We start from the raw sequence: 21,134 nt of genomic DNA on the forward strand, positions 1-21,134 counted from the left end.
GACCACAAGGTGACCAAGGAGTGGGCACCTGTGTCACCTTTACCTCCAGCGGCGAACACTGAGTCATGGACAGAGCTGCTTTTTTGCACTTGGACTACACAGGAGTTTCATGCATGTAAGGGTGCGATCTGGAAGACTGAATGAAGAAGAACCATGTAGCCAAGAGTGTCACAGTTAGACTGAATTTTCACAGTGACTACAAAGATCTAAAGGCACTTTCTGGTCCCTTTGTAGGGCACAGATTGACACCATCAGCAATTTAACAAGTGACCGGGGGATCACAATCCTTCGGTGATCCTTGGGACATTCAAGGTCTAAACCCAACTTTCTAAGTGATCAGATCAGCACTTCCAAGATAAGCATGCGTATAACCATTGGTTAATAAAACTTTGAGGCAAGTGTTTTTAACGAAAAAGTTTATTACCAAAATACAATATTAAAGTCAATACATGACAAACTCCTATAAAGCAAAATAAATTACTCTAACATCGTACAGTTTCTCCAAAGGTAGTTGAAGCCTGACAGCACTCGCCGCGCGGCTGGGCAGGCGGCCCAACCTGCCAGGACACCATCGTAGAGAGGGAGGCGTTAAGGCATGCAGCTCGCTGTGCAGGGCGGTTTTACGAAACGCCAAGTCACCCTATTTTTAACAGGACGCCGTGCAGAACTGTCGTCTTTACAGGTCAGTGTTCCAGAGTTTCGAACTTTGGCTACAGAAGCAATGCCATAGTGTTACACAATACTCATTTCTTAAAAAAATACACGTGTTCATGTCCATGGGTAGCAAACTCAAAGTTCTATTAAATACACTTTATAGAATATCACTTAGAGCACCTTGCTGTACAGTAAAAAAGTTTACATAAGTGTCTATGAAAACTGAAGGCAGACTCAGCCTCCACAGAACAGCCCCTCCCCAGCAGGAGATGCCAGGCAGACGCGGGGTGCCCACCCCGCTGTGCCAGGAGCCGGAGGCCCACGGAGACAGCAGCTCCTCGGCCGGGGCGACAGACCCAGGACAGAGGCTGTGGCGGTGTCATTCCCGTGCACTGTCTCCAGGTGACCTGGAGTGACAGCAGGACACCGCCACTCCAGAGCCCTCACCACTGTCCACACCCAGGACCCTGGAGAAAGAAGGGGAACGCTGCGCACCCGAGAGGGTTGCTTGTGATGGTCCCAGGGCACCACTGTCCCCTCCCCACCGCTGCCTTGTCCCTAAGTGTCTTTGAAAAAGAATTTTCAATACCAACTCTTAGAACCATCAGAGCTCAGAGTGGACAAGTGCACAGGCTTTGCAGGGCCACAGGCCCCTGCCAACACCTGACACGCCCCGGAAAGGGGGCTCCGGCTGCTCACTTCAGGCCCAGCCCAGCTGCAATGCCGTCACGCACTCAGTCCGCTTCCACACTGTGAGAGACCCAGGGGCTCCTAGCAGTGGCACCAAGGCTGGCCACAAAGCGGGCCCCAGGAGGTGCGGACACTGTGGGATGTGGCCCCCTACAGGCCAGGGGGGGAAGCTTTGGAGGATGTTCTAGGCCAGATGAGCATTTAAAGACTTTGAACTTCTGTCAGTTTCTTTCCCCTCCAGCCAGGGGAATTTTAAATCCGTGATTCCAGACGGGAAACTTAGTAACAATCAATGGAAGTGGACTAAGAAAATGAAAAAAAGTAATTAAAAAATTCCCTGTTGAAAATTTTGGGATGTTCTTAGTTATTAGTATTTTCCAAAATGATTGCATAAAGTTAAAGCCAAGAAAACTTATAGAACAAAATTTTTTAAGGTTGCTGACTCTCAGAATCACAGGTTTCTGTAAAGAAACCCTGAGTCCCAGCCACCAGCAGGTTGGCTGAGTGGTAACAGCGTGAGTGGCCATAACGGGGCCATTCAAAATACTTCATTTGCAGCTGGAATGAAATGTAATTGTTTTACTTGAGAAAACAGGAGAAAATGAATATAAATCCACACGCAGTGGACTTGGGGAATATCATTTACTAGACATATTCCTTCTTCCTTTGTAAAAATCATGTGTCAAAAGCAGATTAACTTCCATAAATAACTTATAGCTACCTAAATTAAAGAGCTGCAAAGTTACAATCAGTTCTGTTTGCTTAAAAATCATCAGGAAAATGAAATGAAGAACACAAGGAAGTGTTTCCAGACACCTGGCCCCACTGCCATCCTAAAAATGCGAACCCCAGTCACACCTGAACTCTGGGGAGAGGTGCCCATCCAACACGGGTCCACAGAGCATCACATTCAACGAGTCCATCTTTGTGTCTCCAGAGTCGCCGGCAATGCAGCGGGGCTGCTACAGCTGCAGAGACAGCTCAGGAGGAGCACCGTGAGGCAGGCCTGCGTGCGGCGCCGCCCAGACGTGTGGGCACAACTGACTCTAACAAAACAAGGCATGAGCACAGGACTAAAGCCCCAACAGAAAACCCTGTGGTCTTGGAAATGCATTATCATACAAACTGTGTCAATAGTGAGAAGTCACATTTATTTGGCGCGTGTTTTAAAGCGAAAGCAGGTCCAGCAGGTCTCCCACTCGGGAGAGGGATTTCCAAGGGAGGAGAAACCCTGCAGACTCGCAAGTGTGGCTCATTCGTCACTCGAGTTCTAAAACAACCAGGATTTTCAGTGTATTTTGGCCACATTTGGTTACACCTCATCTGCTAACATTAATTAGCTCCAGGAAAGGAAAATCTCAAAGCAACCCTCCCAGGCTGTCCAACCCCATGGCCCACAGGCCGAATGCAGCCCAAGACGGCTGTGAATGTGGCCCAACACAAAATCATTTATATTTACTTAAAACATTTGAGATTATTTTGTGATTGCGTGTTGCAATGTACTTAATGCGTGTGGCCAAAGACAACTCTTCCTCCAGGGTGGCCCAGAGGTGCCAACAGGCTGGATACCCCTGCAAAGGGGTTCTGGGTCCAGCCTCCTTCCCCCAAATGATTTTAAGAGATCAAACTATTTCCGAGGTCCGATGCTCGAGTGCAAACCTGCACCCTTTGCAGCTTTCACAGACACTGTCAGATAAAAGCTTGGTCTGGGTCAGCAGAGGGTGGGGGCCCATCCCACACAGAACAGGACGTCTGGGAAGGGACCGGCCTGGGCTGGGACACACGGTTATGAAGCTGCAGGTTTGGCTGAGTGTGGTGGGTTCCCCTACCTCTCCCAGTGCCCACAGGAACTCTCTGTGAATTTAAGATAGTAATTTATTCCTCAAATGCCTACTGACATCCTAGCTTTGAATTTAGATGTCTCTTTTTCTCTTTCCTTTTTTTTTTAAAGAGTAAAGCAGTATTTCCTAGGGTGCCTGACGAGTTCCTTCTGACCCTGGGGGGGACACTTGGGTGCACAGCCTCGAAGCCCTCGGGACACGGCATCGCGGAGCTGGCTGCCCACTGTGGAGGAGGAGGACCAGCTCTGCTTCAGACTGTGACACTTAGGACAACGGGCTGCGGAACAGTCCCTGAAAAACCCTTTCTTCACTTTCGCCTGCGTTTCTGCACGACGACGACGACAAGCTTTAGCAGTAACTACAGTTAAAGCTACAAGAGGAGACAGAGGGTTGACTGTATCTTTGCTTCTTCCCCAGCCCGTTTCCCTCAATATACTTAAATGTGATCACCTCCTATCCATTTGCAATTCCTGTCATTTCCTAAACTCGGCCCTGGGCCCCGCGGCGGAGGGTGGGAGGAGGGGAGTTGAGGGCCCGGTGGCATCTAGCTCGCGGGCAGAGCGGGGCCATGCTCCTTGTTCAGGATGATGTTCACGATCTCACCCTCGTGCTCCTTCATGTGCTCCAACAGGCTCTCTTTGCTCGTGGACTCGAAACCGCAGATGCAGCAACAGAAGAGCAGGACGCAGTGCTCCAGCCCGGGAGGCGCCACCCCGGGGCTCTTCTCCGAGCCGCAGGAGGCAGGGCTGGCCGGGCTCTGGCCCCCGCGCTCCACAGGAGCCTGGGGAGGGGGCTCGGAGGGCGGTGACACACTGCCCGGACTGCCAGGGGGAGGGCCGGCCCTTCCTTCTCTGCTGTTCATGAGAGTCTTCCCAAGCGGCTTCCCAAGGGCCCTAAAATGCCAAACAGAAGCACCAAGCCTTGAGCCAGTCAGAATGTGGGCCCTGAACTCCCGCCTGGCAGCAGGGGCGGTGGGACCATACCTGCCGCTCTGAGAGATGGCGTCGTTGATGGCCTTGTTCACCTGCTCGTAGTTGTAGTTCTGGTCGCTCGCGTGCTTCCACATGTGGGACTTCAGCGACGGCGGGTGGCTGCACACGTAGCCGCACAGGGAGCACCTGCAGTGAGAAGGGGGTCACAGGAGCACGTCACACCTCCTGACGGTGACTCTGCCTACGGACAGCCCTTCTCCTGAAGCCTTTGAGGCCTCAACCTTCACTGACTCTAAGAGACACAATGATTTCAGAGGCTGGAACGTCCTGGAGTGTATCTCCTAGAAACAATGAGCCAAAGTGCGTTACACCACGAAGAATTTATAAAGACCGAGACAAATATCTCAGATTACTTTATGCAGTAGTGTTTTGAAATACAGTAATATACTGAATCTATGCTCTAAGCTATCTATACACACACAATACTCCACATACCTCTATTTTTAAGGAAACAAAACAGAACTAAAGGCCTTTCAACAGGAAGTATGTGCTTGTTTACAGATCTACAGAAAAGGCAAAGTCCTGAGAGGCACCCGTGGGAGCAGCTGGCAAACACAACCACAATAACCCCGAGCTTCTGGCGAAGGAAGAGCTGCCCCGGGGTGCATTGGGGGTCTGGGCCAAAGCCCTTCGGAAGCAACGAGCTCTCAGGGCACTGCTGGGTGACGCAGCCCCCTGCAGTGACACCATGTCTGTGTGGAACACTGTCAGGCCGCCATCAGTGTGTCAGTGACAGAAGTCTGTGTGGCTGACCTTCGAATGGGGGCAGAGGGTACATTAGGGACGCAGGTGCCCGGCCCTGTCTACAAGGACACACGCAGTCAAACCCGCCCTGCCCGCGTCAGCATGGGGCTCACAGTCTGCTGTCCACCCTGTGCATCTTGACAGACACGTGGCGTCACACGCCCACCGTGACGATGCCATCCTGAACGATTCCCTGCCCTGAACATCCTCTCTGGTCGCCTGTTCATCCCTCCTTGCCCACCATTCCCCAAAGCAGAATCTGTCATGGGGATTTTATTGCTTTTGAGTGTGAAGAATCTTTCGCTGGAATACCAAGTACTCAGCACCTGAATTAGTGAAATTGCTACATTAATTCTATGAAACTGAAAAGACACAGAGCTGACAGGCACGGGCGTCTTCCTCTATTTCGACTAGACTGCATGTCTACCCCCCTAGGACTCAAGCTTAACGTTCATTTTCTTTAACAAACTAAACAATACTCTTTTTTTTTAATCCTCACCTGGGGATGTTTTTCCATTGCTTTTTAGAGAGGGCTGGAAGGCGGGACAGGGGAAAAAGATAGACAGAAACACCAACTGGCAGCCTTCTCATATTCTTGCAGGTGCCCCAGCCAGGGACTGAACCTGCAAGCCAGGTACATGCTCTGCCCGGAAATCAAACCCACAACATCTCAGTCTACGGGACGATGCTTCGACCAACTGAGCCATACTGGCCAGTGCCAGACGGTACTCTGGAAACGAGCGTGTGAAAGTCTCTTAGTGCTCAACCCGTGTTCAAACGAGGGCACGAGTCTTTAAGGCGTTCCAGTCCTCCCTCACCACCCAGCACTTCGACGCGAGTGCCACCCACCTGTACGGCTTGTCGGAGCTGTGGGTGCGCCTGTGGTTCCTGACGCCCACGTGCGTCGTGCTCGTGTAGCCACACACGTCGCACCGGTACTGCTTCGAGGCCGCAGGCTTGTTCTCTGGACAAGGCATTTCAGAGTGTCAGCGCATGCTTCCCTCGGACCCGCACAGCAGCATCCACACCCCACATTAACGTGTGTGGATACCACACAGCACCAAGGCCTCGGTCAAGGCCTTCTCACTGTTTGATCAAGGGAACAGGTCTGCACAGGGCATTGCAGCCTCCCTCACACCCAGACTCTACGCAGACACAACTCAACACCCCTGGGCCTGCAGACGCAGGTGCACTGGGTTGGTGTCTACAGAACCTTGCACAAAAGTCTAACCCCATGGACTTGATGCCGGCTGTTCTGCCCACTAACAGCAGCTGAATTAACCAGAGAGCCACTGTTAATGTGAAAGGTGTTAGTCTAGTCAATGTTGGATATGTATACATTGTCTTGAGGAAAGTGATTTGCCAACAAGCTGTAATTTAATATCAGAATCCCACCTTACAAAGTATGGCTACAAAGTACATGTAAAGGCCTGAATACAAATAACCTTTTTCAGCCTGTAGGTTTCCTGTTTATAGCTGTCAACTGTCACCTGCCCACCTGTCTGCTGCTAAGGACCAAGGCTGTGCACGACAGCCAGCACCCTGACAAGTCCCAAGGACAAAAGTCACAGCTGACGTGAATGTGCAGCTCTCTGAACCCTCAGGTCAATCTGCCACAAGGTAGGGTTCCTGGACCCAGGGAAGCCTGGGAGGGCGGGCTGAGTGTGATGTCTCCTGATGTCTCCAGGAACGCTGATGCTGTTCCTGGAGACACCCAGCCCCTCCTTCAGCCTGCAGGCACCAAGCCCACACTGCCCACAGCCCAACTGCGCAGGCACGGACGCTGACAGAGCAGAATGGGAGCAAGCTTAGGGACAGCACGCCACAGCGGGAGGAGGTGCCGTGTGGGTACATGGACAGCCCACGTGGGAACAGAGAGAACCCGTAGTTTTCATGTAAGCCTCTAGAGTGAAAACCCTTTTGCCGGGAACCACTGTTGCACAACAGAACTTCCCAATTTCCTGGAGTAAATCTGTTACACTAACGTACACACTAATCACAGCTACGATCTGAGTCTCTCTCTCAGGTGGCAGGTTAGAAACGCGGACGTCACTGTTCCAAGGCGCTTTCAGAAGGAACCCCCGAGAAGAGAGCGGACAGGCCAGCCCGTGGTGCCAGGTGAGAAGTGCCGGGACGGGTCACGGGATGGGAACTGTGCGCAGCACCAAGCCGGGGGCGGGGGGGGAGGGCAGCTTTTTCAGGGGGAGGAACTGGGTTTCAACTCAAGAACCTGGGCTTCTTCCTGGCTGCCACTTTGCCCCCCGGTGGTCATGAACAAGTGAAGCCCCCTCTGGGGGACTCGATTTGCTCTCCCACAACACCGAGCTCTCGGAGTGTCCCGGTGTGGGTGGGCACACGCAGGGGCCTGTGCTCTCCCTCCACCACCTGTGCAGTTTCCTGATCTCCCTGGGAAGTCCCTGGGAGTGTCACTAGCTGTGGGCTCTCTGTGGGCTGGGACCCCTGTTTGCACTGCTTGGCCAACTGCAGGTTTGCAATGAAGCACTTTATTCAAATCCCACAAGGAGACACAGGAAGTGCTGGGCCCACGGCTCTGGCAGGGCCACGGAGGACTGGTCGCTGGGCTGGGCCCCTCAACGGCACTGACATGGTCCCTGTATCCCAGCACCCGGAACCGGACCCAGCTCAGGGCGGGGCTCCCTGCCTTGGGCAGAACTATGGCCCAAGTACTATGGCCTTGCACCTGGGTGCAGAAAACATGCCCTGAGGTACCTGTGCCATCGTAATGGGCAGAGACTGGGACCACAGGGCCACATGTGTCTCCTCTTCCTCAATGAGATTACTAAGCGGTTAAAAGAGTTTTAGTAAACAAGAATAATTTTTCCCTTCTTTGTGAGCCAAACACATGTTCTCAGGCCCGACGATCAGGTTCTGAAAGGTCTGATGCTAAACGAACAAGCACCAGTGCAGGAGCCAGAGCGAAGGCGGCCGAGGTTGTCTGAACCGCCCACTGCCACAGCAGGAGCAGCGAGGGGGGTGGCTGGGGGGCCACGCTCAGCCCCAGGAGGCTGCAAAGTGGAGCACGGTGGACACACTAACGCAGTGGAGCTCCTTCTGGAATGACAAACTGCTTCCTTCAATTCCGATCTCCCGTTAACCTTCTTATCAAAAGAAGGGCCCCACAGGCCCTTATCTTAACAGCCCACTTGGACTCCGTAGGGGATTCCTTCTGAAGATGGCGCCGAGAAGACCGGTTCCAGCTGTGTTCACCTTGAGGACCCAGAGGAAAGCCAGTCTTCCTGGTGTTGCTGACGTGGGGTGGAGTGTGTGTGACGTGTGTACATGTGTGCCACCCTCCAGCGCACTTCCCCTTGCCCTTGAAAAGACACACTGAACCACGACAGCAAGGGCCAGAGGCTGCCAGGGAGGCGGCCGGCAGGGAGAGTCCTGCCCCGCAGGTCCCGGTGACCCAGACCTCAGGCCCAGGCGCTGCTGAGCAGGACTGACATTTTTCTGTCGCTGGGAGTCACAGTCTGAAGACATCAAAGGCTCTGGCGCCACCTTTCTGGGGACGTGGAAGCACAAGGGTCACACAGAGAGGGCCCTCAGGCTCCTCTGGGAGGAGGCCGCCTCTCGCACAGGGAGAGGCTCTGCCGTGAGCTCCCATGTCGGGGAGACATCTGTAGGGACGACGTCTGCCTGACAGGGGAGTCCGGTGTCCCCACAGGGCCAGTCCAGCTCTCAGAAACGTCTTAGGGCCAGGTGTGTTTTCTGGGTGTCACGTAATGCACACCGCAGTGGGACACTCAACGCCACAGTACTCTGCTGTTTCTGACTGTAATTCTCAGGCAGTCAGGAAAGCGCCCCCGGCTTTGTTTCCCATCAGCACCAGGCAGTGCTGCACTCGGGACCCAGGGAAGCAGGGCCCGGCAGCTTCATCCCGGCTCTGCGGGCGTGGCAGTGCCGCCTGTTTGCGGAGCTGCGACGCAGCCTTTAGATACTAATATTCCTCTCGGCAGAAACATGGTGGACCCGCACCTCACCTGCACAAAAAAAGATCTGGTGTTGTTTTTTAGATAGTGCAGATGACACCTGGCAGTTGAACCCAGTTAAGGGAAAGATCTCGGCCAGCGCCAGCAGTGGGATCCTGCCAGCGGTGGGGTGGGTGGCTCTGGCAGGTCAGCTGGCCGAGGGTGGGGAAGGGGAAGGGGAGGGGAGGGCAGGGGAGGAGGGGAGCTGTTTCTACGCTGCAGCTTCCCTGTCTTGCTGGCACGCCACTCAAGGGTTCGCCCTGCATGTAGCTCTTCCAGGTCGGTGTAGACGCCAATGTCATACCTTACTCCAAGCTCTTTCCCCGGCACTCAGGGCATCCCTGGAGGCACAGGTCAGACTCACTCACACCCACAGGACAAGACACAGGAGGACTGACACCACCTTCGCCCTGAGAACCACCTGCGTGACAGACAGCTTGTGGAGTCTTCACCCGGGGTGTGAGTCATGGTAGCCTAGGGGACGTGCACACGTACCTTCCTGCGTGCACTTCACCTCGGCCACGTCCCTGGGAAGCCTCGGTTCAGAGGAAGCTGCTGCAGACAAGGAGTCTGGGAGGCCGTGCCGCTCTCTCTCGTGGCTCCGCAGCTGACTCTAGAAATTGAGACAGTAACAGGCAGTTTTCAATGGACAGGCTACAGTTACAGGGGCCGAGGAAGGTGCGACTGCTCTCAGAGCCTGGAACCTGAAACATGTCACCAGAGTCTCTAAAGTGAGCGTGCTCACAGACCATGTAACGCAGCTGACAGTCGTGGGAAGACATGTGTGCTCACCATCACACAGAGGCCCAGAAGGACTCTGCTCATGCCCAGAAACACAGCCTGCCAGCCGGCTGCTACCAGCCTCCGCAAAGGCACCCTATTCCTCCGGTCGCCCCAGGCCCTCCTGGAACTGGCCCAGTGGCCTCGACTGGCTCATGTCGAGAGGCCCAAGACCACAACAGACATCAGGAGGCAGCCCGAGCGGAGCAGAACCCCCTGAAAGGCCTTTTTACCCGATCGCCATGTCACTGCCAACCAGACCCCCACCCCCGGCACCTGGCAGAAAAAGTGCGCATCCCCATCCCAGTCAGCCCCTTAGGGGGACTGGAAAAACTGGTTTTCAGTCAACTGGCACACTGAAGAAACACAGCTGTAAACCAGTGACCCAATGAACGCATGTTTCCTTTACAAAAACAGCATTTCTTGCCGGTTGTGCGTTTCAAGGTCGCACACAGGGTGAAAGTCACGCAGTGAGAGTGCCCTTGCACGCACTTAGCTGCCCACACAGTGACCACGGGCTCTTGGTCCCTGTGCTGTTTCTCGGCCCGGTTTCCCTTCTGCAGGGAGGTGAGTCTCAGTGGCTCCCCCGTGTGGCAGCTACAGGGAGGGACCTGCACTCTGGGGCCTTGGCGAGAAAAGGCTGGTCTTTTTGGTGTTGCTGACGTGGGGTTGAATGTGGGACCACGTGTGTGCACCTGTGCTGCCCTCCAGCGCACTTCCCCTTGCCCTTGAAAAGACACACTGAACCACGACAGCAAGGGCCAGAGGCTGCCAGGGAGGCGGCCAGCCGCTCACTGGCTGGGATCCCCGGGGCCAGCCACCAACCCTTCCAGGCCTGTTTCCTGACCCAGGCCGTGTGGGCGACTGCAGCTGCTAAGCCCATCCCTGCTTTGAGGTTCCGAGGCTCCTGGGCGGGCTGGGGGCCCCACGTACCTTGTAGTGGAAGGCCTCCGCACAGCGCCTGCATGGGNCGTGGGGTTGAATGTGGGACCACGAGTGTGCACCTGTGCTGCCCTCCAGCGCACTTCCCCTTGCCCTTGAAAAGACACACTGAACCACGACAGCAAGGGCCAGAGGCTGCCAGGGAGGCGACCAGCCGCTCACTGGCTGGGATCCCCGGGGCCAGCCACCAACCCTTCCAGGCCTGTTTCCTGACCCAGGCCGTGTGGGCGACTGCAGCTGCTAAGCCCATCCCCAACCCTTCCAGGCCTGTTTCCTGACCCAGGCCGTGTGGGCGACTGCAGCTGCTAAGCCCATCCCTGCTTTGAGGTTCCGAGGCTCCTGGGCGGGCTGGGGGCCCCACGTACCTTGTAGTGGAAGGCCTCCGCACAGCGCCTGCACGGGTACAGCCGGGCCTTGCAGTGGTGGACCGCGTGGCTCTCCAGCTCTCGGCTGCTGTCCGCCACGTGCTCGCAGATGGGGCACTGGTAGGGCTGCCTCTGCCGGTGGACCCGCAGGTGCTGCTTGATGTAACCCTTGTTCCCACTCGAGTAGTGGCAGAGGCGGCAGCGGTAGGGCCGCTCGGCGTCGGGGATGTACTCCACCACACTGCCGCCTGGCGGGGCGGCCTCGCCGCTGGGCTGGCACTGAGCGTTGTCCTGCAGCTCCTTCAAGATGTCCTCATCCGAAGCATTCTGATCCGTCCTTTCCCTCAGCTTCTCAATGACAGTGAGTAAAGACACGCTGATGCCTGTCTTCACCTGACCGTCAGACAATTCCTGCCTGCCCTCTGGGAGTGCCACCAAGGGGCAGCTGCTTTGGTTAAAACTAGCTAATCCATTCGGGGAGTTTTTCAGTGGTGACATCATCCTGGAATATGCAGTCAGTGCGCTGTCTGCCTGCCTCTGCCCAGCGTCTGGGCCCACGAGGGCCACGTTCCCATGGTGCCCGAGGCTGGCTCTCGTGAGCTCAGCAGCCCGGACGGGCATTGTGACCAGAGCCTCTGCTGCCAGCGAGTGCAACCGAAGAGACTCCGAGTCTGTCCTCCTCCGGCCGGGTGGGGCGTTCTCGTCGGGGGCCAGTCCCCGATGGAGGAACTCACTGCCCTTCTTCTCAGTGCTGCTCCAGCCTATGATCAGCCCCCCGAGGTCAACAGTGCACTGGTCAGTCCGGTGACCCTCGTCTCTCCCGTCGTGCCCAGGCGGGGCTCCCGCCGGGTGCGGGCTGTGCCCCTCTTCGGTCGCAGCGCTCACGAGGAACGGCTGCTGGGACACGGGCTCCTCGGCACTGGGCAGGCGCTCCACTATGACGTTCACGTGGCCCTCTCTGTTGGGGCTGCTGCTGATGATCTTCTGCGCCGACGAAAGGAGGCTGTCGGCCACCAGGCTCTCCTCCGCATCGGAAATCACCTCAAGCACGTCCTCCTCGTTAGCATCCAGGGTCACCGCCGGGCCGAGGCCAATGCCCGCCTCCACACCCGGCTCCAGAGCCGACGTGGAGGACAGTGGCTCGGAGCTGCAGATCTGCACCTGCACCGACGGCCCATTGTGGATGCTCAGCTCGCTCTCTCCAATGGCGATGACCACGGCGTCCACCCCGCCAGGAGCAGCAGCCACTGAGGAGCCCAGCAAGCCCAGGGGCTCGCTCTCATTCTCGTTCTCAAAGATTGGGTAGGAGCAGCCCACCTCCCCGGCGTGCTTCCAAGCATGCGTCTTCAGCATCCTCTGCTGCCCACACGTGTAGCTGCAGAACAGGCACCGGTACACACCGTGCTGTTCGTAGGCGTACCACTTCCTCCTCCCCACGTCCACCTTGGGCACGGTGGGGACAGTGCGCGTCTGCGGGCTGCTCTCGCCCACAGGGAGGTCTGGAGTGGTCCTGCTCTTCCTCTCTGAGGGTCTTGGACACAGGGCATTGGGGGGGCTTGAGCACAGCTGGGCCCTGGGCTGACTGTGACTGTTGGTGTCATCGTCATGGTCGTTGGCCACGTGAGCCTCCAGCTCCTCTTGGCTTTTCGACGTAACACGGCACTCGGAGCACATCAGTATCACTTCATTCTCCTGACCGTGCTGCTTGATGTGGTCTTTTAATACAGGGAAGGACGGAGACAGGAACTGGCAGAGGCTACACTGGTAAGACATCCCCTTCCCATCATTCTGGGCGGGAGAGTCAGGGCTCACAGGCATTTGGGGTGGCGTGGCCCGTCTCGCTGCAGCAGCAGCAGCAGGAGGCTGGGCCGCCTTAGCTGGAATCTCACAGAGTTCAGGGGACTCGGGGGAGCATGTCCCAGCATTTGAACGTGAGCGTTTCTTCCCAATTAAAAGGCATTTTTGTGACTTTTCGTGCTCCACTATCTTGCTTAACTTCTGGATAACATGGATCAGCGGGTCTGTTTTAGCTGTGCTCTGCTCATCGACTTCCAGAGAAGAGCTGATGACAGTTTCAGCCGTCAATACAGCTTCCGGTTCCCCAATACCTGGCACCAGCATGGTGACACCGTTGCTCTCTTCCATATCTAGAAAGGGTAACAGACGACAGAGAGATGGCAGGTCACAGGACAGTCACAAGTGCGCAGTTCAGGAGGTGGAGCGGGTCTCGGGTGGGAGCCGACCTAAGTCCCTCCCACAGGCAGCCCTGCAGTAACGTGCTGCTGTCCCCTCAGAGAGGTGAGCACTCCACTCGGGGATGAGAGCTCCCATCAGGGCTGCGGAGGGAGAGCGCTCCACCCCACACTTCCTTCTCCTGAAAAGCTTTTCCCAATCTGCACCCCCTCTTTTCTCCGCCCCCACCACATCTAGCCAAACCTCATCAGTTCCCCCTCTTCCGCACAACTGGCTGAGCGAACAGGGCACAGGGAGCCAGCTCAGGTCACCGTGAAACAGCACTCCTTATACCAAACAGAATTGTAGTTTTTTACTAAAGGCATAAATTTCTAGTTTTTCCTCTGCAAAGGACTAGAGACAAGTAGTAATGAAGTCACTGAAAGGGCACAGTGGACTCTGAGCAGTTCTGCACACGTGACACTAAAGAAAAGCCAAGCTGTGGTTCCTTCTTTTACTTCCTTTATCTTCCCAAGGATAAACCGCAACTGTGTTGTGGGTTTCTCCAGAGGTCACATTAGTGGTCAACCATCACTCACACAGGATTCTTCCCATGAAAGGGAGAGGCCTCAGAAGCAGAACAACCAGCATCCCCTTGAGCTTCAGACCCACACAAGCACGGGGCCGTAGAACATGACATGCCAGGGCCACCGAAGTCACTCCAGGGAACACACTCTTGGCCTCTCTCAAGCCTAAATCTTACACACTCTGTCTCCTGACATAACTTTCATTTCAAACATTCCCTTTGGCTAGAAGTGAGATTAGCAGGTTGCCTTGGAGCACATTTTTAAGTTTAGGCTTTTTTCCGGCAACGAGTTTTGTTTTTCCATTATTTTAGGTGCATTCTGGAATCTTCCAACATTCAGTAAATGCCAGGATTTCTAGTGGCACTAGCTGACACCAAAGGCCATACATGCTATTCTTACTCCTAGTCAGAGGGTTTGACTGCTTCTTTGAGGTGACCCATGGGCCCCTGCTACGGCACCCCCAGGCTCTGACACACCCGCACGCTCTCCCAGGCACACAGCCTTCCACGTCTGGGCCCATCCACACCAGGCAGACTCTCGGTCGTTCACTCTGGGCTTCTCCAGCACTACCACGTCCCTCCCCCACCCCAACCAACTGCACTCACAGTGGGGGATGTGGACTACAGCCGTGGCCCTGGGGGCCGCTCTCCCTTGAACCACTTGGGAGAATCACCTCTCAAAGGAGGACAGACTTCCCAGGCCACAAAGCACCTGGGCCCACACCACAGAGTGTGGGCTGTGCAGCTCCGAGACCGGGCTCACCGGAGCTGCACTGTCCTAAGCCACGAGAGCCTCTGACTCGCGGCACCAGCCCAGGGCAAGATCACAGTTCCAAGTGCAGTGTCTCCTTCCGCACCACCACGAGGCTGGAAAACCGTGTCCGAGGACCACCTGTGTTTCTTACATCCTTCTCAGGCAGGAAGAAATCTCCATGCCCACCTTCAGTCGCCAAAGAGGGGCCAGTGTGAGAACAAATCTATTTCTCTAGAAAAACCCTTTGTGACTTCCTTTGGCACCTGCCCGCCTGCAGGGCCCACAGTGTCGGGCCAAGGGGAGCTGCGGTCTTCACAGGACTGCTGAGCCCTCCGTGGGGCTGGCACGCAGGGCTTTATGCTTCAGTTCAGTTGTTACTGCAGTTAGGTGAGCAGAAGTTAACAACGGGAGTCCCAGAACATCTCGGTTCCAGCACAAGACTCGGCACTCGCCTGCAGATCTCAGTCTCCTTCTGAAGAAACACGAGCTGCGCAGGCTAACAACCTGGGGTCAACTCTGCACACCCCCAGGCTACGAGGGAGCCGTCGGCTGCCCCTCTTGACTTCGTGATGGAACCAAGAGAGGCAGCTCGAGCCCACTGCTCCCTGCGGTTAGTTCAGGGAACACCTTCCGAAGAAGGTGAAATGAAGAGGAGGAGGAGGAGCAGCAGTTATCTCGCTTCAAGGAAAATGCGAGAAGCAAACCCGACGAGACACTCCTGGTGAACGCAGTGTGCTCAGGGAGCCGGGGAGACGCCCAGCACCCTGGGCGCTCACGTGTCTCACTGTGGAGGCTGCGCACACAAGGTGAGTGCGGAAATGGCAACTCTGGAGCAGACACAACACCGTGAGAAACACTAGAGGAACCAGTGTGGTGCACATGCAACAACCAACACCAAAATGAAGACTCCTTAAAACAAAGTCCCCGGTGAACAGGCTCACCAGCGGAACAAAGTCTGCAGAGAGAGGGCTACGCTGGCCGGACGCCAGCTCTTTGAACATCCACAGAGTTCACTTAGGCCACCAGTGCGCACGAACGCCTGGGGCTGCACGTCGAGTGAGGTGAAACGCACGTGAAGAACAAGAGATGAGAACAGAGCCAGCAAACCCAACCCCAGTCCTGCGGCTGAGCGACAACGGCAACGTGGGTCGTGTACCCTGCACTGAACGCAGGGAAAGCAACTGTGAAGACCGTCGCCGCGGGCGGCAGGACGACAGAGACAACGGAGAGTGAGGGTGGAGAAAGACTGGCAGATCGAGTAACTGGACTGATCAGCGCCCCAGAGTCCATGATGCTGTTCTATTTGTGTAAATGCTTACATTTGGAAATAAAAAGTCACAGGAAAAAACTGTTATGTGCAAGGCACCAAGCAAAGTACCAGGAAGAATGGAAAGATGTTAAATCTGCAGTACTCACAGTTCAAAAATGAGCTGAGTGAAATAAGACAAACCTGTTTTGAAGTTTAAGGGAATGAACAACTTTGAAACAATCCAACAGTATGCGGAGCAAAACGTCAGGCAACCACAGGCAGCTCGGGTCAAACCCTACCAGAGACAGAGCTCTCCTGGTGTGGAAAGGGGAGCAAGGCTTCCTGAAGACGTGAGGCAGACGCTGTGTCCCACCAGCCCTGCCAGGCCATCTGTGCAGGGAGGGTGCACACCACTGGGACCCGCGCTCTGCTTTCTGGGGGAGCTCTGCCCACAGAGAGCCACGGCAGGAGCTCGGGGCAGCAGAGGGGCTCCATGCTGCTCGTCTCCCAGTCCCCTCGCCCAGCTCACCCTGACCTGGCCGTGCTCCTCCAGGCAGGCTGCTCTACAGAGGCCCCTGGCTCTGGCCCCTCGCCCTCTCCTGATCTGCTCCAGATAACCGTGGAATCCCCCAGTTCGCCTGCCCGAGTCCCACACCTGGGCTCTGAGCACTTCTGTAAATGCATCTTCGTAAACTGCGTCTTCAATCACCCAACTTAGAGGGGGCCATTTGCTTTCTTGTGGCTCTGTTGACACAAGGGTGAGACTGACAGGCAGAGCAGCCACCGCACCCCCTCTACGGAAGGGGGAGCAGGCATGCTGTCTAGGGGCTGGTGGAAAGGCCAGCGTGGCTGAAGGGGATCAGGGGTTTCCTGTTTGCAGCCTTCAGACATGAGGACATTAGACCAGATGCATCAAACTGTTACACTGCACCCAGACCAGAGAAGTGCTAACGTCCTTGCCCATTGAGCCTCAGACCTCTCCCGGACAAGAGCTGTCCACAGGCAGAAGTTTACAATGAACATCTTTTTCAATTAAAGAGCCAAATTAACTCAGTTGTCTTTATTTCCTTATACTCTGCTATGTGGTTTATTTATATACCTAATTCGTTTCTTTCAGGAATAGCAGTCAGTACGGCAATCAAAGTAAAATCAAGCTGCATGACTCCCGTGGGCCTTGCGGGGACTGGAGAAAGGAGGGACTTGCTGTCCCGTACAAAGACAGTTCCCTACGTTATAAAGAAACTGTTCTTTCAGACAAGAATTTGTTCTCTTCCAAATAGAAAAATCTGCTATAGAAGCAATGGCCACTTCCCCATTCTTCTATTGTAATTCTAAAACACAAAACATTAACTTTGTTCTACCGAAAGACAGCAGGGACTTGTGCGCATGGGCTCCTCTCCTTCAGGGGCCTCATCTGGCTGTGGGACCTCAGACAAGTCGCCAATTCTGTGGGTACCAGGTTCCTCCAACGTCAAAGAGAAGGACAGCACTGGACCAACTTGTATGTCCCCGAATTCTCCACTCCCTGTAAAAAATCACTCTGAAACTGCTCACATGCTAGTTATAGATTTACCTTACTGATGTCAGCTATAATTCCATTGATTAAAATCTCCTTAGCTTAATGTAACTGTTAATTGCCACCAAGAAAATAACTGAGTATAAATACTACAGGTATATGAATTTCACGATATAACATTTCCTAGCTGGCATCCAGCCTTAAGTAAACTCTAGTTTGGCAGCTACAAGGAACACGTGAGGTCTGATGTGAACCAACATTCAAGCCTAACCCTGTTGAGCAGCTATGACGCGCTATGCCTGGGGCAGGTGACTGTGACAGTGGGGGGCTCTGGATCTAAGCCCCTACATCCAGCACNCGTTATAAAGAAACTGTTCTTTCAGACAAGAATTTGCTCTCTTCCAAATAGAAAAATCTGCTATAGAAGCAATGGCCAATTCCCCATTCTTCTATTGTAATTCTAAAACACAAAACATTAACTTTGTTCTGCCGAAAGACAGCAGGGACTTGTGCGCATGGGCTCCTCTCCTTCAGGGGCCTCATCTGGCTGTGGGACCTCAGACAAGTCGCCGATTCTGTGGGTACCAGGTTCCTCTAACGTCAAAGAGAAGGGCAGCGCTGGACCAACCTGTATGTCCCCGAATTCTCCACTCCCTGTAAAAAATCACTCTGAAGCTGCTCACACACTAGTTATAGATTTACCTTACTGATGTCAGCTATAATTCCATTGATTAAAATCTCCTTAGCTTAATGTAATTGTTAATTGCCACCAAGAAAATAACTGAGTATAAATACTACAGGTATATGAATTTCACGATATAACATTTCCTAGCTGGCATCCAGCCTTAAGTAAACTCTAGTTTGGCAGCTACAAGGAACACGTGAGGTCTAACTGATGTGAACCAACATTCAAGCCTAACCCTGTTGAGCAGCTATGACGCGCTATGCCTGGGGCAGGTGACTGTGACAGTGGGGGGCTCTGGATCTAAGCCCCTACATCCAGCACTCCTGGGAGCCCTGGCAACAGCGACCTCCTCTCTGCAGAGGAGGCTCACAGACAGGAAGTAATACATGGTTCAGGAACTGGAACTCCAGTGTGTATGGTCTCAGTGTACAAGGAGAAATCTATCCTTTCTCGGCACACTAACTTCTTATTTGTCTATGAGAACAGAACTGTATAAAGTAGCAATGCTGAAACGAGTCGCAGCCCCTCCAAGCTGGGTTGTGTGAGCCACACAAGTGTGTCTGCTCCTTGGGAGCTACCCAGTCTTACAGACAAGGAAACACTCGGTGCCAGTTTGAACGACTCACCCAGGGTTACACGATTGTTAAGGGGCAGAGCCAATGTTTTTCTAGTTAGCTCCTGAAATTAACAGTCCCATGGATCAATCTTCAAAATCCAGCTATGGCCAAGGACAAAAGCGTGTAGTAATCAGCCATTTCTCTTACCTGGTGAAACAAAGTAACAATTTGGGGGGCAGTGGGACATCTCTCAATGTTCTATGTTAAAAGGAACCCTCTGAGGTGATGCAAATTCACATTACTTATCTCCTAAGTAAACTTTGGGATTCTGTACAAGTTAGAAGAAAAACAGCTCTGGAAATTTCTCCAATAATTGTGCATTTTATGCTTTAGCTCAGAACTTATCTAACCTGCTCAGAACAGGACTGGTTTTACTGACACCGCTTTTCACACCGCTCTTTCAATCCCAATTGAACACACAGTTCTGGGGGTGTCCAACCTGGGGCCCCCGGGGCTGCACGTAGCCCAGGATGGCTATGAACGCAGCCCAACACAAAGTCGTAAGTTCACTTAAATCATCTAAGATTTTTTTTGTGATTACAGGTTGCAGTGTATTTAATGCGTGGCCCAAGACAACGCATTCTTCCAGTGTGGCCCATAAGGCTGGACACCCCTGGCTTCAAGGGTGATTCTGCCAACTTCGAACAGCCCTGTCGGCACGGTGCGCGCTCCAGGCAGCCTCCAGGGACAACACGCGGGGGGCGACCCGCAGCCCCTGGACGCAACGTCAACCCCGGCCACACAGCGCCTGGCTCCCGGCCGTTTTCCTATCTGGAAAGAATCTAAAGGGGCAGAGGGTACGCATTCGACTGGCCGGAGCGCGACGTTACGGCCAAGTTCACAGCCAAGGCGGAAGGCTCTCGCTCTTTGCCCAGGGTGGACGCCACACGGGCCGAAGGCCGGAAGGGCCACGCTGGCTCCGCGACCGCGGACGCACGACCCAGGCCCCGCTGCCGCGTGGAGGGGGCGGCCGGCCTGCCACTCATCCGCGCGGGCCGCCTGGTGCCTGGTACCGCGCGCCGCGGTCTCAGAGGCGCTCTCCCCACAGTGGGCAGCTCCCGGACTGGGGCGGCTGGGCCGCCGCGCCCCGGCTGTCCCGCACCTGCCCTTCTGGCGGCCGGGCGGCGGGGACCGAGAGCGGCGGCCGGCAACCGCGGGCCTCGCCGCGGGCTCCCGCGGGCTGCAGGGGGCGGCGCACATGGCCGGCGGCGGCGCCCGCGCGGCGAGGGGCGGCCCCGGGGCGCGGTACCTGCGATCGGGCGTTGGCAGCTGCTGCTCCGCGGGCCTCCCGGGGCCGGCCGGGCGCCCCCGCGCCCGCGCCCTCGTCCTCTCCCACCGCGCTGCCGGCTCCGCACCTCCTTTTCCCCGCTTTTCGGCTCCTCACCGGAACCCCAAGATGGCGACGCGGAGCCGGTCACGTGACCGTCGGCGGTCAGGTGGCGGGGTTGGGGCGGAGCCACCCGCGTGTCACGCCCACATGCTCGCCGGGAGGCGGGGCTGCGCGCGGGCCACGCCCACAGGGTCCCTGGGATCCGGAGGCGTCGGCTCCGGGCGGTGCGGGCGGGGAGTGGGCTCCGGAAGTCGCCGCGCTGCTCTCAGGGGCGTCGGGGCAGGGTCGGCAGGTGTCCCCTGCGTCCCCCCAGGTCGCCGTGTCTGTGCGTCCGCGCTGTCGCCGCAGCCTCCCGGCTACGCTCAGCGTCCCCCGCAGCCTCTGAGCTTGGTGCAGCTGCAGGTCGGGCTGGACCCTCAGTGGCTGGAACGCGGGCAGAGACCCAGCGGGGTTCGCGGCTCGCCGTCAGGGATGGCCGGCGATGGGGCGATGGGCGCAGCTGCGGGGACGCCTGTGGGAAGGATGGAGGATTTTCCGAGCTCATCCTAGGGGCTGGGGGCCCCCGTCCGCCAAGGGCGCCGTGGTGGTTGCGCTGGGGCCTGGCTGGTGGCCCTGGTAACACACGAAGTGAGAGAAGTACTCGGCTTCGCCCAGGGGGTCGGACGATGCGGGTGCATTAAGGACGCCGCCCGGTGCTTGGGACTGGTCTCAGCAGATGGGCCACGGACAGTGGGGAGACAGCTGAATGAAGAGGAGGTCACAGTGCGGGACCGAGATGTCTCTGGGCACTGACAGGTGCACCGGAGTCTCTACAGCAGGCCCGGCTGGTCAGGTGGGAGGGAGGGCCCCGTGACTCGCCGTGCAGACAGGTTCGCGGTTCCCGGGACACGCATCTCTACCCATTCACCTGAATATTTGGCGATTGGGAAACCAGTAGATAGAATTCTGACTTTTTTTTTTTTACAGAATGTTTGCCAATTGGATCGAATACCCAAGAAGAAGGAGACATAAAGGATTGAGTAATTATTTTTTTTTCAATAAAAGAGATTGACCGGGAGATTAGCATGGAAGGGTGGGAGGAAAACAAAAAACAGCAAAGAAACCCAGAAATACCTAAAAGGGAGAACGTGAGCTCAAACAGTCAATGTGCAAGTTCCTCCACTTCCCTTCTGCTGCCAACACCAACACTCCTCGTTCATAACACCCCAAAGAGAGGCTCAGAAAGTGG

General features: G+C 55.5%; 1 protein-coding gene across 4 annotated transcripts; it reads right to left on the reverse strand.

Annotated features, from left to right (window-relative positions):
• Window positions 1-410: 410 nt before the first annotated feature.
• On the reverse strand, window positions 411-20,872 carry ZNF507 (zinc finger protein 507). Of its 4 annotated transcripts, none has more exons than XM_037066431.1 (7): window positions 20,761-20,872; window positions 10,998-13,144; window positions 9,406-9,523; window positions 5,771-5,885; window positions 4,169-4,303; window positions 2,203-4,078; window positions 411-710 (listed from the first exon to the last, which is right to left on the reverse strand). In XM_037066431.1, exons 1-6 carry the CDS (start codon window positions 20,807-20,809, stop codon window positions 3,730-3,732), a joined length of 2,913 nt encoding a protein of 970 aa, XP_036922326.1. In that variant the 5' UTR covers window positions 20,810-20,872; the 3' UTR covers window positions 411-710; window positions 2,203-3,729. The 4 variants fall into 4 exon arrangements, with proteins under 4 accessions (XP_036922326.1, XP_036922325.1, XP_036922327.1 ...); XM_037066430.1 differs by having other exon boundaries at window positions 411-1,647; XM_037066432.1 differs by lacking the exon at window positions 20,761-20,872 and adding an exon at window positions 19,826-20,393 and having other exon boundaries at window positions 411-1,647.
• Window positions 20,873-21,134: the final 262 nt, after the last annotated feature.

This window comes from Sturnira hondurensis, unplaced genomic scaffold, assembly GCF_014824575.4.
Source record: "Sturnira hondurensis isolate 20B ecotype Veracruz unplaced genomic scaffold, ASM1482457v3 Scaffold0016617, whole genome shotgun sequence".
Taxonomy (NCBI): Eukaryota; Metazoa; Chordata; class Mammalia; order Chiroptera; family Phyllostomidae; genus Sturnira; species Sturnira hondurensis.